Genomic DNA, 26,303 nt, shown 5'->3' with positions numbered 1-26,303 from the left:
CCTTAAACGTGGGGATGAAAGGTTAAAATCTAATCACCCTATCAGTGATGAGAGTGCAGATGCAGAAATAAGAATCCTAACTAGGTAAAAGGGGAAAGGTTACTTTTGGCTCTGACACCCTGACTGTAGGACGTCCAGCCTTGGTGGGGGGGTGACTTGTACTTCCCACATTAGCATGCAAGTGCATGGCTACTCTTACACATCAGCTTACATGTGGCTGCAAGGGAGAACAATCATCGGATGGTCGCTCACTATCCAATTATATTTCTCCCCTTTGCAGATAAAAGTCAGTCTAAACTGACTTCTATCCTGGCCGGAGATGGTCAAATTTGGGGTGGGCGCTCACCTCACATGACGTCAGCGCCCGTCCCAAATTAGCGAACGCCATGGCAAGTGTGAAATTCACAGAAGGAGTTTGCACGGACCACTACCATCGGCGGGGGGGGGAGATTCGGCCAGCTACGAGACGCTCTGAATGACCCCATAGTTCTCACATTTTAAATGAAGGACAAAACCAAACATAGATGAGAGGATGATGGAAACGCTGTCTCCATTAGTTATATCTCTGTCAATATGTGTCTTCAAATCCAAACTGGTGACAAGTTACCCATTATGATAGGCAATATTGTGATGAACATTATTATTAGCATTTACTTGTACAGTTCTGGCAGGTTCTGACGCGCTGGAACAATACAGTAATACAGGCTGACCAAGAGGTAAGAGGGCCCTGCTCTCCAGCTCGCAATCTACAGGACCTGCTCACCTGTGACTTTCTTTATTTCCAGGTTCTTGTAGCTCTCACTGTTTACGACCAGGGGCCCGCGCATGAGTGGCGGGAAGAATGGGGAGATGATGGAGGCATCGAACGTAGTGATGGAAATGCTGGAGGGGAAGGCGGCTTGTTCCAACACTTCTGTTTCCAGTGTAGACCAGAAATCGTCCATGCTTACCTCATTGGTGGTCAGAATCTCCGGCCAAGTAAACTGGAGACGGAGGAAAACATGGTGCTCAGATTTAGCAGTGGTTCAATGGAAAATAAACAATATTATGACATATAAGTATCACTGAATGGCCAACGGATAGGCCTTTATGTTCTATCAGTACAATACTTTAGTCACATCTGCCATTCTGAAGAGTTATGATAAAACGTGATTCGTCAGACCACATAACGGGATTCCTAAGCAAGCTGTCTCACCTGGTGTGTAGCAGGCCTTCTGCTCCTGTAGCCGATACAATGTAATGTGCAGCATACTGTCCGTTCAGAGGCTATGTCATGTGGTCCCTGATTCAGCCGGTAATTTGTTACACTGTTGCCCATCTGCGGGACTGAACAAGTCTGCCCGCTCTAGGTTTCACTTGGGCCGTTTATGACCACACTCCTTGCACTTACACCCACTTTTGTCTGCTCGTCAACTGTGTGTACTAGTTACCACCTGGCACTCTCGAACAATTCACCAAATGCAGGCATTTTCCCAACCAATCCATGCTCCAAGTCCCTTAGATTGAGTAGTTTACCCATCAGTCTCTGCTTTGTCTCCTTAGTCGGACATCCCATGTTAGCATCATCTATGAAATAGTTACTCTACGTTCTCACTCTTGTGGAGTAACTGAGCCCTGGTGCAATGGGGCAGATGTATTAAGCCTTCAAAAGAGATTAACGCAAGGAGATAAAGACTGATAAACATCCAACTGTCATGTTACAGGCTGTGTTTGAAAAAGGCCAGTAAGGAGCTGATTGGCTGGACGTTTATCACTTTTTTATCACCCTCGTGTTTATGGGTATGGGTCATTGGGTCGACTGCATAAAGGTCAACATGCATTAGGTTGACCACTGAAGGTTGACAGGGCTTAGTTCAACACCTGAAATAGGTCGACATGACTAAGGCCGACAGGTCGACACAAGCATTAGGTTGACAATGGGAAGGTCTAAACGTTCTTCACGTTATTTTGTCTCGAATGTCGACATAGTCAACACGGACACCGTCTAAGTGTACTGCTGCGCTCGCCATGCTTCGGGCACGGTGTCTCGCTGTGCACGGCCCACTATTATATTCTCCTCCCACACCGTAGTTGTGGGAGAATATAGTGAAAAACTCATGTCGACCTTTTGACTGTCGACCTTACCATTGTTGACCTAATGCTTGTGTCAACCCTCCAACCCTGTTGACTTTAGCCATGTCTACCTATTTCAGGTGTTGACCTTCAGTGTTCAACCTAATGTATGTTGACCTTCATAGGGTTGAGCTAAATAATATATCCCTGTGTTTATCTCTGCTCCAATGTCTTTTGAGCCTCCCGTATCAAAGCTGCTTGAATGAGTTGACCGATCAGAAGTTATTGGTCCCTCGCGGTGTCACGGTTGAAGATTCAGATGGGGTTGTGTGATGCTCAGGGACTGGAGACGAGGCAGCAGCAGTAGGGTTAGAACGATCGGGTTTAATAAATGATGTCATACAGGGACTCAAATACTTCTTTGAGAAAAGGGCAGGCAAAATAATAATAAATAGCAATGATAATGTATGTCCAGATAACAATGATGAGGAATATCCAGATTACAATGATGAGGAATGTCCAGATAACAATGATGAGGAATGTCCAGATAACAATGATGAGGAATGTCCAGAGAAAGAAGTGAAAAGATGGTGACAACAATGGATCCGGTGACTGAAAGAATTATGGAGAATGACTGAGACCTGAAGATTCTGGAATTGTATTCCTGGGGGTTCCGGAGGCGGAACTGGAGTTAGGAATCCAGGAGGTACTGTAGCACCTAGGAATCCAGGATGGAGCTGGCTTCCAGGGTGATTGGAATACAGTGATGGGGTCTATGGCCAATACAAGCAAACGGACACAGCGGGAACAGCAAGAGCACAATGAGTCAGGAGCCTTCCAGGAAGTGCAAGGCACAAAAGACTCTTTCCACTGACACTGAGCTACCTAGGCAGATCCACTATATGCATAGAGGGCGGCTGCCATTGGCTGTCACAGGTAAGAATACCTGACCTGGCCCAATCCCCTGTTTGCCCTTAAGCAAGATGGCGGCGGTGGTCTCCCGGCGTCTATAGCCTTAGAGCGGGACCACGCTGCAGACTCCCATGCTGACCTCTACACTGCCGGACCTCTGCCTGCCGCCTCACCTGTCATGGAGACCGACACACGCCAGTCGGCGGCGAGCACGGACGGGTGAGTACAGTACCCGACGTGCACCGCCATGACGGCGCCTGACACGCGGCACTAGGTCCAAATTTCTCCAGATCTTTAAAATAACAGGGTGCTTGGCACCAGAGCTGTGGGCCCCCCATTATAATTCACCCGCTGGTTTGCCTTTGGGCTCCTCTTCCCAGTACTATACACATTACACCGCACAACCGGCATACACAGACAGATACACTACATATGTTACATTTCATGCCATTATACCTCTGTGTTGGACAGGGTCAAGGTGTTTTCCACATTCCTTTGGGCAATCTCCACTTTGGGTGCCACCCCGCACACACCACAGATCATATCATTGTAATCCCGGATAGTCAGACACTCAAAAGCCCAGTAACCACAACTCAGCAACTCCTGGACCACCAGCAACTCCTCTGGACTCAGCACATTCTCTAGGAGAAGGAAGAGACACCAATATAAAAGCCGTGGGTAATTTATATTTGAACAAAAGATATAAGGGAATATGTATCAAATCTTGGAGAGAGATAAAGTGGAAAGAGAAAGTAGCAATCAATCAGCTCCTAACTGTCATGTTACGGGATGTGTTTAAAATGGGTGTGGTATAGGGGCCAGACAATCGGGATCCCGACAGTCATAAGCCCACCGTCGGAATCCCGACTGCCCGGACTCAGACAGCAGGGGGAGCACAATGAAGGCCCTTGCAGGCTCGTTGCGCTCACCATGCTGCAGGCATTCTCCCTCTATGGGGGTCGTGGACCCCCATGAGGGAAAATATCCGGTGACCGTCGGGACCCCGAGTGTCGGGTTTTAACAGTCAAGATCCTGACTGTCGGACCCCATCCGGCAATCGTTTAAAATTGAGAGGAGCTGATTGGCTGGAACTCTTAGGGCTATTTTGGTTCACGCCTTGCGAATGGTGCGACGCCGGATCACTATTTGCAAGGCGCATATGTTCATACTGCTGCGAATCGATGTTTTACATAAACATCGATTCGCAGCCTGCGGGGGAACACCCACATCATTCAATAGTTGCCGACCATCGAATGATGTGGAACGTGCACTCAGATCTAAGGTTGCTCAGAGCAACCTTAGATCTGCGTGCACATTCGGAGGGAAGTGGGCGGGCAGCTGACATTCGGTGATGTCAGCTGCCTACCCCCCTCACCCGTGTCATCGGTCCATGAAACGCTGGGCGTTCCCATATGTGGCCGCACGCACCCAGAAATGCGCACCGAGACCAGAAGTTTTACTTCAGCTGGTTTATTACTTATGGAAGAAGCAGCTTTAACTTGCAATCACCTTTTCAGGAGATATCCTGTGTCCAGCATGGGAATAACATCAGTGTTCCGCGTTAGGTACGAGAACTTACCGATCTGCCCCTGCACAGACTTGAGGATGTTACCGATGGAAACTTTGGGCTCTTCTGCCATCTTAATTTGATTCCGGATAGAGAAAAGGAGATCAATGCTTACAAGAAGCTTATTCCCCACATTAAAGAGCCCTGAGGAGCAGAACAAGACAACTTATGGTCATATCCTTAAAGATTTTCAAATCCTAAAACAGATTTGGAAAAATTCCCGTGAATACAGTGTAGTCTGTCTTTCTGATAAATCAGAGTAAGGTTGTGTTCCTCATTGCAACCTGCCACACTCTAGCTGTCATTTTCTAGTACAGGTTACATAGGCAAAGGCTGGGGAGTTTCTGGTTGCCTGGAAACCCCCTCCTCTTGGCAAGTGCCTTAAATGATGACAACAATAGCAATGGTATATAATATGATCAATAGAGCTGTTGCCACATCATGCAGTGTAAGGGACAGAGCAGAGCTGCTGCACATGCCCAGTGTACCAGCTTCTTCTACCACATTTACTGTATGTGTGGATCTGAGCCCTCAAACATCACAATGGACTAAAGAGCAGCTGCCAGGAGGAAGAGACAGGAGCCTTACCATGAAGTGGGAGATTGTAAGCTCAGATACGCAGTACTGGTTCTATTATGTTGTGTATATATTTATTATGTGATGTTTAACCTTGGAATTATTTGCCAAGGAGTATGGAATGAGAACACTAATCAGCAGAATAAGTCCTCACATACGTATTGTATGATCGCTTACCAGTGTAGAGGTCATTGAAGCTGTGTATTGCCAGACACTGGGAGTTTAGACACACCTTGGCCTGAGCAGTCACCAGATGCAGGCGATTCGCTGTTAAAAGCCAGCAATCCTGGGGGCCCACCATTGAGCTAAAAAACACCAGAATAGAGAGTATGGATAATGTAACAAAGTGACTTCAGGCCAGGAAACACAAAAGCTTTTGATTTTGCCATTATGATGATGCAGTTCTGATGAGCTGTCCACTGTTTGTGGTCTCCCATGGAATTCGATTGGTCGGCCTGAGTGCCCAATTGTAAGATCTATAAATCTGGCCACTCATTTAAATTGCCCAACTGGTACTGATCACTCTACAATGAGAAATGTATACATGATTTGTCATGTCTGTGGTCATTGATAGAAATAGGACCATTCAGCAAACCAACATTGCCTATGCTTAAACGTTTTATGGTATTGTGAAATCATTAGGGACGAGGCACCTAGTTACCTGGAAGAGGCTTGATGCGTTAATTGGTGATTTTTACTTCTCAGCTTTAAATAATTGGGTTGCACAAAGCAGATAGTCATCTGTTAGGGACTTGTGCAGACTAACCCATGAGGTTTGCTGTATGGTTCCAGCATTATCACTGCCATCACACAGAACCCACACTGAATACGGACTCTCAATACATGTATTACACATGGAGCCTTTTTGATGCAGTTTTACAACAATTTCGCCATTTGCTGTTTTTTAGACCATAAAACATCGGCATGCATCAGATGCAATTCGTATGGTTGCTGCTGTAAAGGGTGCTGGTTTGTGGATCGGTGCCCAGCCCCTTCGTACGCCACACAAAACATCGCACACAGCAGACACAGATAAGGCCTCACCTTTAGGGGTAAATGTAATCAACCCATTGAGTGCCAATGTTGCTGTCAGCGATCCTCAGAATATCCGCTAAAAATGCCTGCGTCGCTCACAGTCGCCGTGAGCGGCGGTGGCAGTTTTAACGGGTATTTTAAGGATCTCTCGCAGCAAAGTTGGCACTCAAAGGGTTAAAAGGGGGAAAAAACCGGTTTGCTTGGCAATTATCACACCTATAGTGACAAATTCCCTTGGCACTTAAAGGGTTAAGCTTCTAAAAGTGAAACGTGGTGATGTTGCTCTTAGCGACCAATGAGATTCTGTCTATCCTCCGGGAAAATGACAGACAGAATCGGATTGGTTGTTATGGGCAACAGGCTGCACAGTCCATTACACTTACAGGAAAAATACCACCACATTTTTTTGCTGTATTTTGTGCAATAACATAGAACATGCCACATGTAATAACACCAGTCCCGTTCTGCCCTCACCCATTGCTAAATGCACCAATGGGGTTCAAACACAACAATTTAGCGGGAAACGTGTAAAAAGTATTTGAAAGAAAACCGTTGTTATAAAGTGGTAGGAGGTTGGACGTCTGTGACATTTAAGCGCTGCGGAATATGTATGCGCTATATAAGAAACTGTTAATAAATAAAATAAATAATACATTTACACTTTTACCCACCAAAAATGATTAGAAAACACTACAAAACTTAGGTGATCTTAATTTGCAAAGAGTAGAGAAGTGTAGGCATGCGCCTTAAGTTGTGCATTGCACACCCATCATATTGTAAGGGCCCCCATACATTGTCCTTAGGACAAGTCGGCCCTGACTTCCCCGGCAGCTCCATACGATTTGGCACCTGATGTGGCATTTTTTACATGTGATAATTCGAATGCGATTTATCACATGTAAACTCGGCGGAGCTGCAGGCGGGGTACCGGCAGGAGAGGTAGCGGTCAGGGTCCTTGGGAGAGGCAGGCAGGGAGTGGGGACCGGAAAACAGAGTTCGGTCCCTGTGGCGAGCAGTGGGAGAATAGAAAAAAAATCTTATTCAAAAGACTGGGCGGCCGCTGATTGGCTGAGAGCTCAGAGTAAGAATTTATCAATATACAGCATATCTGCAGAGAGTGCAACCCGAGTGTAGTGGAGAGTTGGCTCCAGCTTTGGAAGTGTTGGAGAGTCACCCAGTGGTCAGAAATTAGATTACATTCAAAATAATGTTTTATTTCTAAACAGATTTATTTTGTTATCTTACAACAGTTAAATGTAGATCCATGTTTTGGGTACAACTGTATCTTCACAGAACCGTTGCATCAAGTGTTGAAATCATTCATGACAGTGCAATGCTATTTATTACTGCAATGAGGCCTAATGGGGAACACATATCCCCCATTCTCGCATGGAGGCACATGCGGCGGGATGTAACAGATTCCAAAATCGCAGCAGGTGCAGGATGCCGACCAAATCTGGGAAGTTCTTTTTTTTTTAAAGTAGTAATCATTTACAACTCATGGTTTTCCCTGGTAAATGATTGCCACTTTAAAATAATGTCGGATTTAAGCCAGCAGCCCGCACCTGTGGCGAACTCGGACTCTGTTACCTCCCACCTATGATGTGTGAGATGGCTAAAATATAAATTCTTACCTCTTGTCTCCCTTGAATAATTGGGTCCCACACAGCAGACACTGGTCGGTCTGGGGCTCGTAGAAGCTGGCCCAGGAGGTCTGTTCTATAGTCACCGTGCCATCGCTGACATCAGACAGGACCAGTCGTGAACTATTGAGCTCTTGGATGAGAATGAATGTGTCGGACAGTTCACACTCGTTCTCAGGGATTTGCACGGTTTTACGGAGTAGCTGGATAGTTGACTGACGCTGGATTTCCTTTTGCGCTTGTGTCAGAGGCTCTCGCACACTGAGATCGGTAGAGATGCAAAGTGGTGCTTCCTGCAAAAAGACAGAAGAGATCAGGCTTCAAATAGCCTATTATAACCGAGCTCATCTTCTAGTTTTGGAAATAGAATGTCAGACCAGCCCCCCTGAAAGATCATCTTAAATATACTAAACATGAAGCACTTTTAAACGGAAAGCACAATGGGTCTGATTCAGGTTTACTCGGTCCCCTGTGAATCGGCTAATACATGCATGTGCAGACCCATTGTGTGAACGCCTTCGGCGACTATCATAGTCATCGAGGCGATCGTACACAGCGGGGCGGGTAGTGAACAGGCAGAGGGCTGTTGCATGGGGACGCCCAGCATTTCCTGGGTGTGTCCACAAAAACAGTGTGTGCGCCCAGGAAAATGCTGGGTGTCCCCATGCAAACGCAGGCATGACGAACCCTGCTCAAGGTGCGCAGCAGACATCACATGATGTAGGCAGAAACGTCACTTTAGACCCTTGATGGCTAACCTTGACACTCCAGATGTTTTTAAACTACACATCCCAGCATGCTCTGCTTCAGTTTTGCTATTTTGGCCATGCTAAATCTGATGCAGAGCATGCTGGGATGTGTAGTTTAAGAACATCTGGAGTGTCAAGGTTAGCCATCAAGGGTCTAGAGTGACTTTTATTTGCAAACAGGGTAAGATCTTAAGTGTACACATATAGTCACATGCTGCGGGTGGCAGGTGTTCGCTCTCCCTCTCACTAAGCAGCGAAAGAACGAAGTCTGAATCAGGCCCAATACCTAAGCCATGTGTGTTCCCAAACGTTCTTGAAACACAGCCCCTTATCGTATAAGCATTTTATTTGTGGCACATCCAGGATAAAAGTTTTCTATTAATATTGAAGAAAATAATATGAAATTAAGTAAAACTATGGCCCTGATTCAGTTGCAAAAGCAAATTATCTCTCTATTATGTGCAGAGAGAGTTACATTTGGGCAAGTTATTTTGTTTCTGTGCAGGGTAACTACTGGCTGCTTTACTTTTACACTGCAATTTAGGTATCAGTTTGAACTACAAACCCCACCAAATGTAACTCTCCATTACTTGTTACAGTACATCTGCCCCACCTGCAGTGCACATGGTTTTGTCCATTAGAGAATCGTCTTTTGCGAGTGAACAAGAATCAGGCCCTATATTTCATCCTTAACCCTGGGTGCCAAGTGAATTTGTCAAAATAGGTGTGAAAATTGCCAAGCAAACATATTTATTCATCATAATGACCTGTAATGTTACCTTATATAGGAAATATAATCTTTTTTTTTTTTACGCATTATTTACTTGAATTTATGTAACAAATGTGAGCGACGCTGGTATTTTTAGTGGATATTTTGCACACCTCTCACAGATGTTGGCACTCAACGGGTTAAGGTGCACTCCCACTAGACGATCCTTGTAAGTGCTATGCACGATAACGCTATCTTAACAATATTATAGTGTATATCATCTGGTGTGTACGCTGTAAATCATTAAGTATGCGCGCTCACGCGGGTCGTTATCTACAGTATCAGGCCCAATACCTAAGCCAGGTGTGTTCCCAAACGTACACAACCCCTTATTGTATAAGCATTTTATGTTCTCCATTGTCTGTACATGCAGGAGGATGGAATATATTAACAACAGAATGGTTGTGCGCTGTAGGATAATGAAACTACAGTATTCACAATGGTCTAAAATCTCTAACATTCAATATACTTGGTTTTTTATTTGAGCAGCAGTCTGGTGGGGGTATACTGTAAGCCCACACAAGTCAAAACAAGAAGACAAATTAGATTGCGCTTGAATAAATAAACCCTTTTTATTTATTTTTATTTCATTTCAATTTTTTGACCATTATACTGTCACCTAAAAGGTACGTCCCCCAGCTGGTTAGCACTCCACTCTGCCTTATCTACAGTACAGTCCGTCCTGAGAGGAGATGCCTGTTGTCTGGTGGCACTAGCTAGTTGGTGGTCAGTAGTAAGGATCTTTACTACTAACCACCAACTAGCTGACAACAGGCATCACCTCTCAGGACGGACTCTAGATAAGGTAAAGTGGAGGGCTAACCAGCCAGGGGACGTACCTTTAGGTGACAGGTCAAAGGTGGACGGACATACAGTATATTTATAAACCTGCAGCAGACAAACTATCCTTGTCATATGCATATGGAGTGGTAACATCACACTAATCTTCTAACATCTGGATATACTCACTGTATTAGTACTAATACTACAGGACAGTCTGAATCTAATGTCCCTTTCAGACCGCACTTTAAAAACGGTATATTGCCGTTTTTTTACCGTTTTAAAACGGTAATGTGTGCGGTCTGAAAGGTGCAGGACCACTTAACCGGTTAGAAAAAAACGTTTTTTCTAACCGGTTAAAATGCAGGGTCCTACCCGTTTCAGAACCGGTATTTTAGGCTCAAAATCGGTTCTGAAACGGTATTTAGGACCCAGCCAATGAGCTGGGTCCTAAATTCAGCACAGTGAATACTTAATGAGCGCTCATTAAGTATTCACAGCACTGGAGCCCCCCCCCCCGCGCGCGCGTCGACACCCCCCGCGCGCGTGTCGACGCCCCCCCCCCCCGTGTCGACTTAACCCCGTGCCGGTATCTCCGTTGTGGTTCCCGGCACTGCAGCTCAGTATGCTCGGAAAGCACTTATGAAAAAAGTGTCTTTCAGAAAATGGCTGCCCCCATACGAAAGACAGTTTTTTTAAACAGGGTTTCCTATGGGGCAGCCATTTTCTGGAAGACACTTTTTTCATAAGTGCTTTCCGAGCATACTGAGCTGCAGTGCCGGGAGGGGGGGGGGGCGCGTCGACACGCGCGGGGGGCGTCGACATGCGCGGGGGGCGTCGACACGCTCTCGGTCGACACGCGCGAGGGGGGGGGAGGGGGGAGCTGCACGGAGGGGAGGGCTGAAGGCTGCACTGGCTTTGACCCTGTATTTGGAAAGTTTCCAAAAACGGGTCTGCCAGTGTCAAAAAATCGGCACTTAAACGGTAATATACCGTTTAAGTGCTGCGGTGTGAAAGGGGTTTTATCTGGCAGACCCGTTTTTGGAAACGTTTCCAAATACAGGGTCAAAGCCAGAGATGCGGTCTGAAAGCAGCATTACAGACATTTACTAACCACTGAATCAGACCTACATCGATGGCCATACACCCTAGTGATTGAAGTAGTGGCTACCTATGTATTTCTGTAATGCGTATTTTATTATGTTTTTTTGTATTTTTTTTGTACATTTATACCGGCTGGTAATTATTGGATATTTTACCAATTAAAAAATAAATAAAAAAGATATATAAAAAATAAAAAAGGGTTTATTTATTACAGAGCAATCTGATTTATCTTCTTGTTTTTACTAGGATGGAGGATATTGCTAGCGAGCGCCACCCTACGGAACGCAGCATGGTCCCCGCTTTACTGGAGAGCTACAGGTTACAACAGCGGTGCTACATGCAGTACTATTATCTGCACATCAATGGGCCGATTCAGACCCATTCGTTAGGGGCCAAATTCGTCCCCAACCCCGATGGTCAGGGTTTACGCATGCTCAAATGTGGACATGCGCCCGGGAGCCGGCCATTCACTCCATAGTGGGAGGGAGCTGGAGCAGGGGGAATGCCCAGCTTTTTATGGGGGTCCCCATAAAGACACTGGACGTTCCCCTGCAGACGCAGGCGCGGCGATGTCTGCTTGGGCACTAAAAAAAAAACCACAGCCCAGGCTGAATTTTCTTAGCGAAGGCAGGAGAAACCATTTTATGGTGAGCGACGATCGGATGATTTCTCCTCCTCGCGGCCAAATGCGAGGGGATGTGTTAGCATACAAAACCCATCGCATATCAGAGAGGGGATTTGTGCGGCGGGGGAGGGGGTCATTCGGCGGGCAGCGTTTAGCCGTGTTAGGCTGCGAACATACACAGGTCTGGTGGACAGGTCTGAATCAGGCCCCAGATACCGGCTTACTCACATGCAGCTGTAGCCACTTCATGCACTTACATAATATTGTATGTGCTCATGACTATTGGAACCAACATCTCAGTGAAATATATTCATAACCCCCCCCCCCAGTATTTCCTATATAAGGTAACATTACGGGTCATTGTGATGAATAAATATGTTTGCTTGGCAAATTTCACACCTATTTTTACATAGTCACTTGGCACTCAAAGGGTTAAAGATATCTGTATTTACAGTAAAGTCTATCACAAATGTTGGTAAAGAACATAACGCAGCTACCAATGGCTGCACTAGAAGCAGAGGGCCCTAGAGGCACCCATGGTCGTTTGGCCACCAACGCTGGTGTTTATAATCTGCAGTGATAACAAATGTTCTGTGTCCTCCACGCATGGAAGCGAACAGATTATGTCCCATTTATTACATCTAATACAGGCACGGACAAACTATGGTCCTCCAGCTGTTGTGCAACTTAAAGTCCCATCATTGCTAATAGGGAATGCTAAAACTATGGCAAGGCATGCTGGGATGTGTAGTTTGACAAAAGCTGGAGGGCCCCAGTTTGGCCACACCTGATCGAATATATGGACTCTTACTCACAGGAGGTTCTGGGGTTTTGTCTACTTTGGCCTTCGACAGAATGAATCCACAGTTGGGGCAGTTCTCCGGCTTGTGCCTGTTGGTGTACCTGAAGTTGCAATAAGGATTTTTGCACTTTCCTCTTCCCCTTTGTGTAGCTAAGCCCAGGTCCTGGTAGAATGAGACAGGAGAGTAAAGATCATCTAATACTAAATCCACAGAGTAACCAATGATGCAGTTAGGCTTCTTATGGGGATTTTGCAAGATCATATATTGCTCAAACGATGTGGGATTCATTATGGAACAAGACTGGGATGGCTAAGAGGTTCTTCCATCGTTTGGAGCAGCAAGTCTATAAAATACAAAATAACATTTAACTAGTACACCTGGCTTTTGTCATTTTCCCATGAAGTTCTTCCAAGCGCTCCTCATACAGATGGAGCGGGTCTCGCTCTTGTAGGGGATGGCGGAAGAGTCGCCTTACAACGGGGCTCCCCCCAGGTCCCCACAACCTTGCCGAAGGTCGCCACGGGTCCCCGCAGCCTCGCCGCCCCCCCCCCCAACCCTGTCCGTCTCCCTGCCGACAGGATTCCAACCGTATTTGTACAAAATGGTGCCTACTGATCATTACACTGATAGGGCATGTCAACGAAAGCAAGCAGTGGTGCCAACACTGGAGTACGGCTGGACGGTAGGTGGTACTTGGAGATGCGGATGAGATGCAGAGGACTTTGAATAATCAGCAGTTGCTCATAGTTCCATATGCAAATGCAAAGCTGGCTAGTGTACAACTCTAAATTAGACCAATAGAGTACAATAGGACAACATCCACGCAATAAAACTTTGGTGGCCAACTTTGAGCCAAAAACTGTTTTTTTTTTTTTAATTGAGTGTTTTTATTAGTTTTGCAATAATAAAAAAAAAAAAGGGAAAAAGCCAGTACAACGATACAATCGCATATAAGTCGTGATGTTACAGAAAATTGGTGCATAGAACATATATGGTATATCTCAAACCCAGAGAAATCTAGCAGGATATATAAAGAATACAGTAGTCCTCAATAGGGCAAATAGGTCCTCGAGTGCCCAGAGGCGCCATTCCAGGCCCCGGGACCGGTGTAATTTAGTCGAATGCAATGCGACCAGGGATTTTACAAACCAACCACAGGCACCAATAAAGCGCAGTGTGAAAACATCAATGAAGAACATCACAAAGGATAACTAAGTGGCTTACTAACTATCCTAACCGCTCTAACTAACCCTGACCTAAAAACAAAAGAAAACCCTCCCAAGAGTAACCCCAAAACAACCCTCCCATAAAACCCCCCACCCTGTACAACCTATCCCCAACTAAGGCGTACCTGGATCCCCCAAACATCTACACTACTTACCCTAAGAAGGGGAGAAAATAGTGGCCTGTAGCTAATGGGAGCTAACCTAGCCTAAAATCCTATTTTACCCCCCATTTATCTAACTAACTATACCCCCCCCCCCCCCCACCCTATAGAAAACAGAAAGGATATCCATAGCGAATGTCTGTCAGGGGCAATACACACAAGGATCTGAGCATATAGAATCGGCAGGATATTGGACGGATAGCTAATATGTGCTAAACTAGCAAGCTTATTCTACCTAGGTATTCCTCGGCTCTCCCACCAAACCACCAGTGCAATAGACTTTATATATACATGGATATATATGTAACACGGTTTTAAGACATGCAGGATAAAAGGATATATCAATATAAACTAGCAAGTATACGGTATAAACTAGCAAGTATACTGTAAATGGAGACAAAGTAAGTTACGCGACGGGTACAATAAAAAGGAGCGTCGTCAATAGATAAATAGGGGACAGTCTCAGTCCGGCCATCTGCAATCGTCCTGAACAGACAGTGATATGAAGCGAGTCCCATCATCATTTGCTGCAATGAATTGGACAATCAGAGGTTTTGAAGTATCCGGCTGGGAAAGTAATAGCAGCGTTGGAGGCAGTTTGGGGACCCCACGGTGTTCAAACCCAGTGCGGCAGCAAGGCAGGAGATTCAGGATAGACACAAAAGTGAAGTGGTCTCCAACGCAAATAAGATCCATAGTAGTAGTAGGGTGATCGCCTGCAGGTACATCAGTACCAATATATACTGTAAATTGCGAGAGGGATGCAGACAGCATGGGGGTGTAATGAAAACACAGGGATGAATCGCCGTGTCCTTTCCCATTAGCAATAGTATTCATCTGTATCTCCTCAATACGCATATCCGCAGTGATGTGGGAGACAGTGACATCTGTAACAGTGGCATCCATCTTAGTAGGGATAGTATGCACAAACACCGTGGGACACACCGGAGTTAAATGGCGGCTCAGAGACCCTCCATCTCCAACAATACGCTGTTCAGGAGTAAAGGAGGTGGGCAGCACGCACTTCCACGCTTCACCAGGTATTGGAACGGGATATTCAGCGGGAACATGTATATGCAGCAACATTTCAGTAGGAGAGGCTTCTATATGAACAGGGGTGATAGCCAACGGCGATGCATCAAGTTCCTGGCCAATGCCATCATAGCAATGGTTACTAATACAGCATGGAGGCGCATCGGCCACAGGGTTGGTATCAAATAGCTGTAGGAGCCTGCGTGCGGATGCTTCAATAGAGCAAAGGATTTGCTGAAGGCAACTCTCCATATTTCTAGTTTAGTAGGTAGGAGAATAGTTCCACTCGTAACCCTCAGGTCTCAGGGCCACAAAATGTCAGCGGCGTGCGCGCCACCAGAATCCCCACTCAAAGCGCAGAAGGCTCACTGTACCTCAGGGTGGATGCAGCTGGAGGGTCCCAGAACGGAGACAGCTAGCCTCGGCTGTAGTGTGATGCCGCGGTCACCACACACAGCATCCAGCGAAGGGACGGTTCCCACCAACAGGATTGCGCACAGGGCTGCTGAAGACACAGAAATCCAATATGGCGCCCGGCTACACAGGCGCAGGAAGGCCCAGGCGACAGAAGCCGGACTCTCAGACCACCCTGGAAGTCCACGGAGGGAGTAGAAGAGGCCAGGCGATCTTCGGAGGGTAAGTGGAGGTAATAGGGAAGCCCACCGCACCAGAAACAGGAGAGGTAAACAGGATTTCAACGGAGCTCCCACGAAGCACGTCTGCTCCCGCTCTCAGTCAAGCCACGCCCCCCGACGCCAAAAACTGTTAACACTGACATTGACCGTCCATGTTCTGTTCAGAAGAGGAACAACCAGGAGCATATAATGGAGCAGGGGGCCTGTGAGCAGCCTCGGTTTGGGCCCCCTTGCTCTCTAGCCAGAAACATACACACGCTTAGTACTAGCATCACTAAGAGACCCTAGTGCCGTGCCAGAGTCTAGTGATCCATTTGTGATTCTGTGAGGAGACCTGCAAAACATGAACTGTGTGGAGTCCTGAGGACCGAGCTTGAGAACCTGTGGTCTAGTGCATGTGTGAAATGCTATGGAAAGGACAGCAGCAACTTTTTCCCAGTAATTCCTGCTGCAGTGCTTTGCAGGAATCTGGAGGGGTAAGTATTAAAGAGAAGGGTGCAGGGGATGGTCTCCTCTGGACCCTGGGGCCCGTGTGCGAAGCACACACTGCATTCATTATTGATATGCCATTAGTATGTCACTAGTTTATATGTGATGATATAGACTTACCAGGGCCACAGGGCCACTGTATTTATACGATGGGATGGATTCAGTCGTTACTTTCAGCTGAGGCTGTGACACCGGAGGTTTGAGGTCAGTTCTTACCTGTAACTAAAGGGATGTGTTATATTGTATTATTGTATAATATAATCATCGCTTATAATCATAGAGGTTTTACATCACATATGATTCCATTAGTGTTCATTAGGAACAAGGCAGTGTTATAAGGACTGATGCACCCAGTACTGTTCCTTATTATACATATTTGAAGTCACTTTGGATTTCTGTACATAAACATGTCAAGGAGATGTAAGTACAAATACCTCCTCAGCCTATCGGGGACACCGTGCTGGTCTTACCAGGAGGACATCTGGACAAGTTCCCCTTCCCAGAACTTAATCAGGCATTATGGGCGTAATGGCCGCAAATTCGCAGGATCCAGCGTTCTGGTGTATGCCGTCCCGCCAGAGTGAAATCCCACCTTTCCAATTAATGTGTTCGCTGTGTGAATAGATGTGTACGGCGGCAAATCTATTCGAAGCCATATGAATATATTCAAAATCATTCATAAGCCGTCCCGCTTACCACCCACATACTGGCATTTGTGGATAGCAACCGTCCTTTTTTGGAGAGTCTCAGGGAAAATGTAGATTTGCCCAGGCATTTGAGAGGGAAGGGGGGCAGACGTGTGACATCAGGTCCGGCCCGATCAGACTGCTTCCATCGCAGCCGCCGAGTAAGTCCTGAGCGCCGGGCCAGTGCTAGCTACCACAACGCCCCAGGCGGGGGGGGAGCGTTCCGACGCTAACCCGCCCCCCACCCAGGCGGGGGGGGGGGGTGGTGATGCGTCCACCGCCGCTGCCGGGTCACTCCAGGGGGGGAGATTCTCCTGGGCGGCTCAGGAAGCGCTGCACAAAGCCGCTGGGGATTTCTGGTTAGCACCACTGCTCACCTGCTGTACGGTAGGGGTGGGGTAGTGGTGCGGGTGCGGGTTCTGCTGCAGCTCACCTCACCTTGGTCCAGCAGGGTGGGAAGGGGGGTACACTCTGTGACCTGCTCCGTCCCAAGTGCCGCCTTCAAGTGCCTGAGCGGCCTGCCAATGGATTTGCTATTACTGATCAAGTCTAAGGCATTGCAATGTTTTCCTTCTGCGCATGCGCATTTCTGCAAATGTGCATACGCTGGGTGCGCGGTGAACTGCTAGTTTGCAGTCCCGTTCGCATGGGAATGCCCAGCGTTTCATGGGTGTTCCCATGGAAATTAGGCAGTGATGCAGGTTCCGGGGGCAGGCAGCTGACATCGGCGGTTGTCAGCTGCCTGCCCCCTTCCCGTACAGTAAGCACGTAAAGCTGATACCAGAGAGTGTCTTCATTTTGCGTGCACCTTCCAAATCATTCCATGGTCATCGACCATCAAATGATTTGGCCCCCACACGAGGGCAGCAAATGGATGTTTATGTAAAACATCCATTCACGGGCGTGCAGGGAAATTCGCTGAGCGAGGTGGAGGGCAGCGGCTGTACTAACTGCGTTTCATCCTCACGAATTTCACAGCATTGCGTGTGGACCAGAATAAGGTCCTTTGTTTGTTGTTTTTTTTACAGGGATATCTGTGACTAGTATAAAAGTGCTCAGCCATTATAATAATTAATTTATAATAAGACCGAAATTCGGTTATTAGAAGAATGAAGTAAGTCCACTACTAAATGGAAAATAGAGTAAGAGACACTGGGAAACTGAGGGTGGAAATATAAAATGGAAGGTAAGTAAATTCAAGGGGAGGTAATATAGATAAGAAAAAACAATAGGATTTAGGACAGTGGTTCCCAACCCTGGTCCTTAAGTACCCCCAACAGTGCATGTTTTGCAGGTCTCCACAATAATTAGCTCCACCTGTGGATCTTTTAAAATGTGCCTGAATAATCTGTGCACCTGCTGGGTGACCTGGAAAACGTGTACTGTTGGGGGTACTTGAGGACACGGGTTGGGAACCACTGATTTAGGATATGAAATGTGGGAACGAAAAGGATATGAATAGACTAGTAGGGGGAGAGCAGAGCTCACTTGACGATAAGAAAGAAAAATGTACCAATATAATAATGTATAAACTAAAAAGTTGACTAAAGAAATGCAGTGAAAAAAAATAAAAGTGCTCAGCCTGCAGTGTTTCTTTTTTAAACGGTCAAAATATAACTCAGTCACTTCAAATACTAGAAATCTATTATACATTATATCATATATAATAAATAGAGTGTAAAGAGAAAATGTAAGATACCAGAAGTGAAGGTGAAAGGAATTACATTGGACATGCGGTAAATCCCAATGACTGATTTTACATTGCTTAATATGCTCCAAATATCACATTAAAATGTGTATGGATCATAGGGCTGACAAGAGGAAGGTCGAAATGCATTGGGTCGACTCCTGTAGTCCGACAAGGGTCAAGGTCGACACCTCACAAGGTCAACAGGGTCATTAGGTTCACACAAGCATTGGGTCAACATAGGCAAGGCCAATAAGTATGGGGCATGGGGTTTTTCATGTTTTTTTGTCCCAAATGTCAACACAGTAATGTTGCACCGCATACCATCACATGGGCCTCGCTATGCTGGGCACACTATTATATTCTCCCACCACGCCCTATTGGATGTCGGCACATGTCGGCTCAAAAGCTGTATATCATTAGAAAAGAGTAATATAATAGGTACTTGTTTCCTAGCACGGCCACAATCGCGGGCATCGTGTACCTTAAAGTTAAGGTACACGATGGACGCAATGGACCCGATTTCCTTTGAAATCAGGTCCATTTTGCCATAGGCTTCAATGTTTAAATATTTTTAACATTGAAATCGGGAGCATCGGGTCGGTCTTGTGCCATTATAATGGCACAAGATGAGATGGACTTGATTAGGTCCATTTTACATAGGAAACAATGTGAAATGGGCCAATATGACCCATTTCACATTGTATATGCCCCCCCCCATTGTGAGCGTCACCCCACGATTGACGCCAACCCGAAGCGTGGCGAGCGCAGCGAGGGTTGGCGTCAATCGTGGGGTGGCGTTGAGGGGGTAAAATTGGGGGTCTGGGGAATACTTTACATTGAATCCAATGTAAAATAGGGTCCCAGGGGCCCTATTCACATTCACGATTTGGTCGCATGCGATGCTACCGACGCGATTTTTCCGACACGATCACCCCGATTGAAATCGGTGTGGCCGTGCTAGGAAACAAGTACCGAATTATCCAAAAGATCATGGACCCTTGGGATACAATGCCTGTACTCTGTCCGTGGAACGGAGAGCCCTCATTGCCGTTTCATGTTACTCAGGAATCGTGAATCACTAGAACCATTGTTTTTGTTCATAAACGTAAAATAAATTTCAGTTACAAAAGTTCCACAATCAATACCAGAAGCCCATTAATTACCGGAAAGGTTCTCATTTATGTATTGTCTCTACTTGGCATTCAAAATACACCAAGAGATGATTTCTTTCATTTGGCAACAATGGAAACGAAAATATATATACACGTTCTCGGTGGGGAAATAAAATATTTTACCGTGATCTCTTGTGTCACCGACTGTGGAAAAACGGTTTGCCCGAGTTGCTTCAATGTACTGGCCTTCAGGCAGCCAGATGTGATCAGGTTATGGATCTCTGCATAAGACAGAAGAGCAACAAAGTTTAGGCTGCAGAACAGTCAGCTTGTCCAATACAGGCCTGGATTGCAATACAAGACATGTGACTTATTTTTATTTTATGCCATTTATCTATCTATCTATCTATCTATCTATCTATCTATCTATCTATCTTCTAGAGGATAATAGCAAGAACCTTATTGGTTAATCTCCACTTCTATAAACCCGCACTTTTCATTTACCCCTTAGCGTCTTTATAACATATACTATAAGACATTTGGGGGGAAACTTAGCAAAATACAGTAGGAATTGGCGTATTTGTATTCGGGCACGCATTCGTATTTTTGGAATTTACTAATGTGAAATAATGTAAGTATTTTGTATTTTACGACTGTAACAACCTGTTGTATTCGTATTTTTACAAAAATTCGAATTAGTACGCCACCGAAAGAATACGCCTTAAATTTTACATTACTCCAATGTAATTTTGAAATTTACTATCAAGTCGTATTTTAAAATACGAACGTATACTAGGCGTATTCTAGTACAAATTGTAAAAAAATTCCCCCCAAAAAACACCTAAATTTGCAGGTGTATTTCACAAAAGCAAACTTTTAACATATGTATACTAGGCGTATCTTAGTACAAGTTGTAAAAAAAATACTCCAATAAAATACAAATCCATATGACATCGAAAAATATGCGTTTCAATAGCCACGCAGTCAAAGCCAATGTTTGTAGGTCTGGATGTAAATATGGACCTTGGGACAGCAGGTCCTGCCACAGTGGGAGATGCCATGGAGGGTCCAGAGACAATTCTAGAAGATCCGTGAACCAGCCTCTCCTCGGCCAGTATGGTGCCAGGAGTATGAACGTCGCTGGTTCTTGTTTGATTCTCCGAAGCAGACGTGGAAGGAGGGCAACTGGAGGGAATACGTAGATTAGGGAGAATGGCCAAGGAGCGGACAGAGCGTCTGTCAGAACTGCTTCTGGATCCCTTGAGCGAGCTCCGTAGCGAGGTAACTTGTGGTTGGTATTTGGACGCCATTAGGTCTATCTGAGGTAGACCCCAGCTTCCACAATCTGGTCGAATACTTCCTCGTGAAGACTCCACTTGCCTGATTGTATGTGCTGTCGACTTAAGAAGTCCGCCTCCCAGTTTTCCACCCCGAGAATGTGGACCGCTGAGAGTACAAGAAGGTGATTTTCTGCCCACTGTAGTAGAGGGAGCACTTCTCGTATTGCTGCTGCACGCCTTGTTCCGCCCTGGTGATTTATGTACGCCACGGCCGTGGCATTGTCTGATTGGACCTTTACTGGCTTGGACCAGGTGTTGTGCTTCAGTGAGGGCTCGATAAATGGCTCATATCTCTAGGATATATATGGGGAGTTTTGCCTCCACCTTTGACCAACGGCCCTGAAAGGAGTGTGGGCTCAGCACTGCTGTCGACCCAGGTCAGTTATTTCATGCAGTGATAAAATATACGCTCTGCACCTTTAAATTAGTTTGAGTAGCTTTCAAAGTGTCACGGAGTCTGTTAAGTTACTTAAATCATTTCCCCAATAGGGATGTGACAAAAATGGTTTTGCAACAGTGAACAGAGCTTCTCTTTTATATGTCTGGATATATCAGGGGATACACTGTATCATACAACACTGACGGGACAGATTTGCAGGGTACCTGCATCGACACTGCAGATACGTTTTAATATGGTATTGGCTACACTGGGTGGGAGCAGTACTGAGTAAAAGGCATCTGATTGTTGGGGTTTGGCACCTGTAAGGTGTGGTATACCACCCACCGTATAAATCGGTGGTTGTCTCCCTATAAGGTATTAGGGCTTATTGGACCAGCGTGTTTGCATGTAGTTGTATGATGGTCTACCTCTGTCACAATAGTTGTAATTCGATTACTGCAGTGTGTCACTGCATGACTTTCTGCTTATTTTCGCAGAAGGGACAGTGTTTTTATAGGGTAATTATTACCTTTTAGAAAAGTCAACACCTGTGTCGACCCAGTTCAGTTATTCAATGCAGTGATAAAATATACGTTCTGCCCCTTTAAATTAGTTTAAATTGCTTTAAAAAATATGTCACAGAGTCTATTAAGTGGCTCAAATCTTTTCCCCAGTAGGGATGTGATTTAAAACACATCATATTCATGTTGTCTTGTTTGTGTGCTTTTATATTTCGGTATCTTAAATTACGTTAATAAAAGTTAACTTTTACTCGTGTGAGTCCAATTGAGGACATACTTTTCTTTTCTCTCTTTATGTACCAATTTATTATGTCAAGTGGTAGCACACCATCTGCAGAACTTAAATAGGAATATACCTGGTTCTCACTGTTCACTAGGGGGTCCACCTTTCATCCTCCCAATTAATGAGGGTCCTGTGCAAATAACGAATCCCTTTGTGTGAACTAGATGGACGCAGGTCTTTATTCAGCCTTATCTAATATGTAACTACAGATGGGTCTTGTCCCATCTTGGCAGGGGATGGCGCTGGCGTCGCCAGCCGCCATCCGCCGCCAGCGCCATGGCGATGGTGAGAAGGGGACGCGCGCGCACGAGAGGCGCGCGCGTCCCCTTCCGACGGCGCTTCCATCCGTTCCCCCGGGGTCCCCCGCCGGCTTGCCGGCGGTAACCCGGGGTCCCCCGCCGCCTGCCCGCACCCCCCCCTAACCCCCCCTAACCCTGTCCGTCTCCCTGAGGCGGAGACGGACAGGGTTTCCGTCGCGCTAGCGTCGGAGACTGAGGCGCGCGTGCGCGTGAGACGCACGCGCGTCTCAGTCTCCTCGCTGGCGTGGCTGCTGGCGGGTCGCCAGCGCGGACGTTCTGGCGACCCGCCAGCAAGGATGGGACAAGACCCATCTGTATGTAAGTTGAGGATGGGTCGATACGAGCCGTCCGGTTTTTCCACCAGGAATAAGTTGGAGTAAAACCTTTTAGGCCGGTTTCACACACTCCGGCTCCTGCCGGACAGTGAAATCCCGCACGGCCAGGGAGCCGTGGGGAATTTAGAACAAATGACACATCTGTAGGATGTAGAGGGGCTGGGGACCATAGAAAGCAAGGGGTATGGGTGGGACATGAAGGCTGTCTAGCAGTGTATATCATAAGTTCCTTCCCTATTGATTACCAGGTTTTAGGATGGTTAATGTGTTTTCGGTGCCCTCCACGCTGATTCCGCGAGCTGAAATAGAAGGAGCAGGAAGTATAGCTCTTATCGGCCTAGCAGCAGCGAGAGGTTTGCTCACGAACTTTGTTTCCGGCGCTTTGTGAGTTGATGATGAGGATGTCGGGTTCATCCTATTATCAATAATATAGAAAAAAATGAGAATAGTTCATAACATGACAATTATACATAAAGGAAGTTTCTTTATTAATTTACAAGTTTATGTTTAACAGAGCTCATACATTGCTTAAAGAACCCAACCCCCAAATCTGAAACAAATCTATGATAAACATGGATATGCTGAATTCTACCAATCCTACTGGTCATTGCTAATGGCTGAGCGCTGCTGCTCTACCAATCCAACTGGTCATTACTAATAGCTGAGCGCTGCTGCTCTACCAATCCTATTGGTCATTGCTAATGGCTGAGCGCTGCTGCTCTACCAATCCTACTGGTCATTCCTAACGGCTGAGCACTGCTGTTCTACCAATCCTGCTGATCCTTCCTAATGGCTCAGCCCTGCTGTTCTACCAATCCTACAGGTCATTCCTAACAGCTGAGCACTGCTGTTCTAACAATCCTACTGGTCATTCCCAACGGCTCAGCCCTACTGTTCTACCAATCCTACTGGTCATTCCTAACGGCTCAGTCCTGCTGTTCCACCAATCCTGCTGGTCCTTCCTAATAGCTGAGACCTGTTGGTACGCATGTGCTAGAGTAGGTACAGTTAGGAGGTATGTATATGCTAGTATAGGGATAGTTTGGAGCTAAGTATATGCTAGTGTAGGGACAGTTGGGAGGTATGGATACGCTAGTGTAGGGACAGTTGGGAGGTATGTATACGGGATGCAGTTAAAATCCCGGCGGTCGGGATCCCGACCGCCGAAATCCCGACACATTCTCCCTCCGTGGGTGTCCACGACACCCCTGGAGGGAGAATAAATTAGTGTGCCGAGCGTAGCAAAGCACCGGGCCCGCTGCGTGGCTGTCGGGATTCCGGCGTCGGGATTCTGAACGCCGGCATCCCGACCGCCGGGATTCAGTACTGAATCCATGTATACACTAGTGTAGGGACAGTTGGGAGGTACATTTACGCTAGAGTAGGGGCAGTTGGGAGGTACGTATATGCTAGAGTAGGGACAGTTGGGAGGTATGTATACGCTAGTGTAGGGACTGTTGGGAGGTATGTATATGCTAGTGTAGGGGGGTTTTCATGGGCGTATATGTGCTTAAATGCAGGGCCGGCCGGCCATACCTGCTCAGTGTGTCCTGCAAAGCAGGGAGGCGCCGTGCTGAAAAGTGAAAAGGTGCACTCCCTGCGCCGCAGTACCTGTAATATGTTATGAGAGCGAGCAGGCAGCATGAAGAGCTGGTCCATGTTACACTGACCGGGTGTGCACCGACTCAAGCCCTCTCTTCCTCAGTGGAAGGACCCTTATGTGCCTGTCAGCTGTCATTATAACAGGCAGCGGCACCACAAAACAAAAAGCAGTGCCCGTTTCCCCTGCACCTCTGTACACCCCACGTGGTGTGCTTCATTTTATAATTTATTTTGGTGGCTCCTGGCTGCCGCAGCCTGTCAGAGATTATGATAGGCAGCAAGATTCTCACTCTGGACGTCTGGCTCTGCCCCCTACCCATTCTTCCCTGCACCAGTCTATCTGCTGCGCCTGTCAATCTAATGAAGAACATGCAGCAGTGCCACCTCCCCTTCCTTCCCTCTAATCTGTCTATGAGGATAGTGCATTCCTCAACACTCCGCCCACCTCTATCTCCGCCCCCCTTCTCCTCTCCCCTCCTGTTCTTTCCCCGGCCCTCAGTCAGGACTGGAGAAGATTTAAAAAGCAAACAGGTGCAGAAAACTATAAGTGTTTTATTATAAAGGTTTATTATATATTCTTTTTAATTATGAGAATTTTTTTTTATATTGACACATTTTTCAAATAATGGGGTGGAGTATGTTTATGTATAGATACTGGGACAGATTCAGATTATTTTTCCAAGTCAAAATCGGGTTGATCGCGTCAGTCGCTGCCCATTATAATGGGCCGCGATGCGATCAACGCGATTTTACATAGGGGACAATGGGAAATGGGCCAATATGGCCCATTTCTCATTGAGTATGGTTATAAAGTATGGTTAATACCCCCCCATTGTTAACGCCACCCCACTATTGACGTCAACCCGAAGCGTGGCGAGCGCAGCGAGCCCGCGAGGGGCGGCGGTACGCGTCCTCCTACCTTTTCATACCCCCACTATCCACATCGGCGTGGAGTTGATATTATGAAGTGTGGCGAGCGCAGCGAGCCACCGAGCCCGAAGCGTGGCGAGCGGACGCGTATACCTGTGAAGTTATGCGCGTCCCCTCGCCAGGCTTTGGGCTCGGTGGCTCGCTGCGGTCGCCACACTTTGTAAAATCAACTCCACACCGACATGGATAGTGGGGGTATGAAAAGGTCAGAGGACGCGTACCGCTGCGCTAGCCACGCTTCGGGTTGGCGTCAATAGTGGGGTGGCGTTAACATTGGGGGGGGGGGAATTTAAAACATGAGGGGGGTTTTCTATTAAAATGGGGTGTTTTGGGGCTTTTTACATTGAAATCAATGTAAAATCAGGTCTCAGGGACCATTTATTTGGGAGTATTTAGACTAAGATAATTAATTGGTAAATTGTTAAATCGATGGTATACTACTTCATAATATAGGGCTCTCCATTACGCATAGACCCCTAAACAGCGTATCATATAACTTATAAGTGCCCAATATGCGTATTATCACCCGCTGATAGCCGCCATATTTGCCTAGAAGTGACTATACAGTCTAAATTCATGTCAGGGGTACATGGCCCCATCGGCAGTGTAACGTGCATTCTGTTTTGGAGCACAATCCATATATAAACATCATACCTCACTGGGCTGCCCAATACCTTCAGAACTTGGAAGCCAAGCAGTGAAGGGCCAGGATAGTATCCAGCAGTGGTGTGTGGTGGGGTGAGGCAGGTGAGGCACAGCCTTTCCTGTCATACTAACGTATATGCTGGAGTTTTATGTTTATAAAGTATGTCAAAAACACAAAGAATATATATATAAAAAATCTTATTTTTCTTATTCTAATAATTTTTATAGTCAAAACTCTGGAGTAAAAAGTCTATGGCAGGTGAGTCAGTGCCTCACCTGGCTGCCTGTTCTGCACATCTCTTATTAAACCTCAGCGAATCTCC

General features: G+C 46.4%; 1 protein-coding gene across 3 annotated transcripts in view; it reads right to left on the bottom strand.

Moving 5' to 3' along the window:
• HMGXB3 (HMG-box containing 3) overlaps nucleotides 1-26,303 on the bottom strand; it is an 80,439-nt gene that overhangs the window by 9,631 nt on the left and 44,505 nt on the right. For all 3 annotated transcript variants that reach the window (XM_083181585.1, XM_083181586.1, XM_083181584.1), the window contains 9 exons: nucleotides 23,049-23,218; nucleotides 19,830-19,927; nucleotides 16,279-16,380; nucleotides 12,628-12,777; nucleotides 7,777-8,078; nucleotides 5,285-5,412; nucleotides 4,544-4,675; nucleotides 3,421-3,605; nucleotides 764-983 (listed from right to left, as the gene is read on the bottom strand). In XM_083181585.1, the coding sequence (XP_083037711.1) occupies nucleotides 764-983; nucleotides 3,421-3,605; nucleotides 4,544-4,675; nucleotides 5,285-5,412; nucleotides 7,777-8,078; nucleotides 12,628-12,777; nucleotides 16,279-16,380; nucleotides 19,830-19,927; nucleotides 23,049-23,218 (1,487 nt within the window). The remainder of the gene's footprint in view (nucleotides 1-763; nucleotides 984-3,420; nucleotides 3,606-4,543; nucleotides 4,676-5,284; nucleotides 5,413-7,776; nucleotides 8,079-12,627; nucleotides 12,778-16,278; nucleotides 16,381-19,829; nucleotides 19,928-23,048; nucleotides 23,219-26,303) is intronic.

This window comes from Crinia signifera, chromosome 4, assembly GCF_055691185.1.
Source record: "Crinia signifera chromosome 4, ASM5569118v1, whole genome shotgun sequence".
Taxonomy (NCBI): domain Eukaryota; kingdom Metazoa; phylum Chordata; class Amphibia; order Anura; family Myobatrachidae; genus Crinia; species Crinia signifera.
This window is presented reverse-complemented; position numbering and strand designations above follow the sequence as displayed.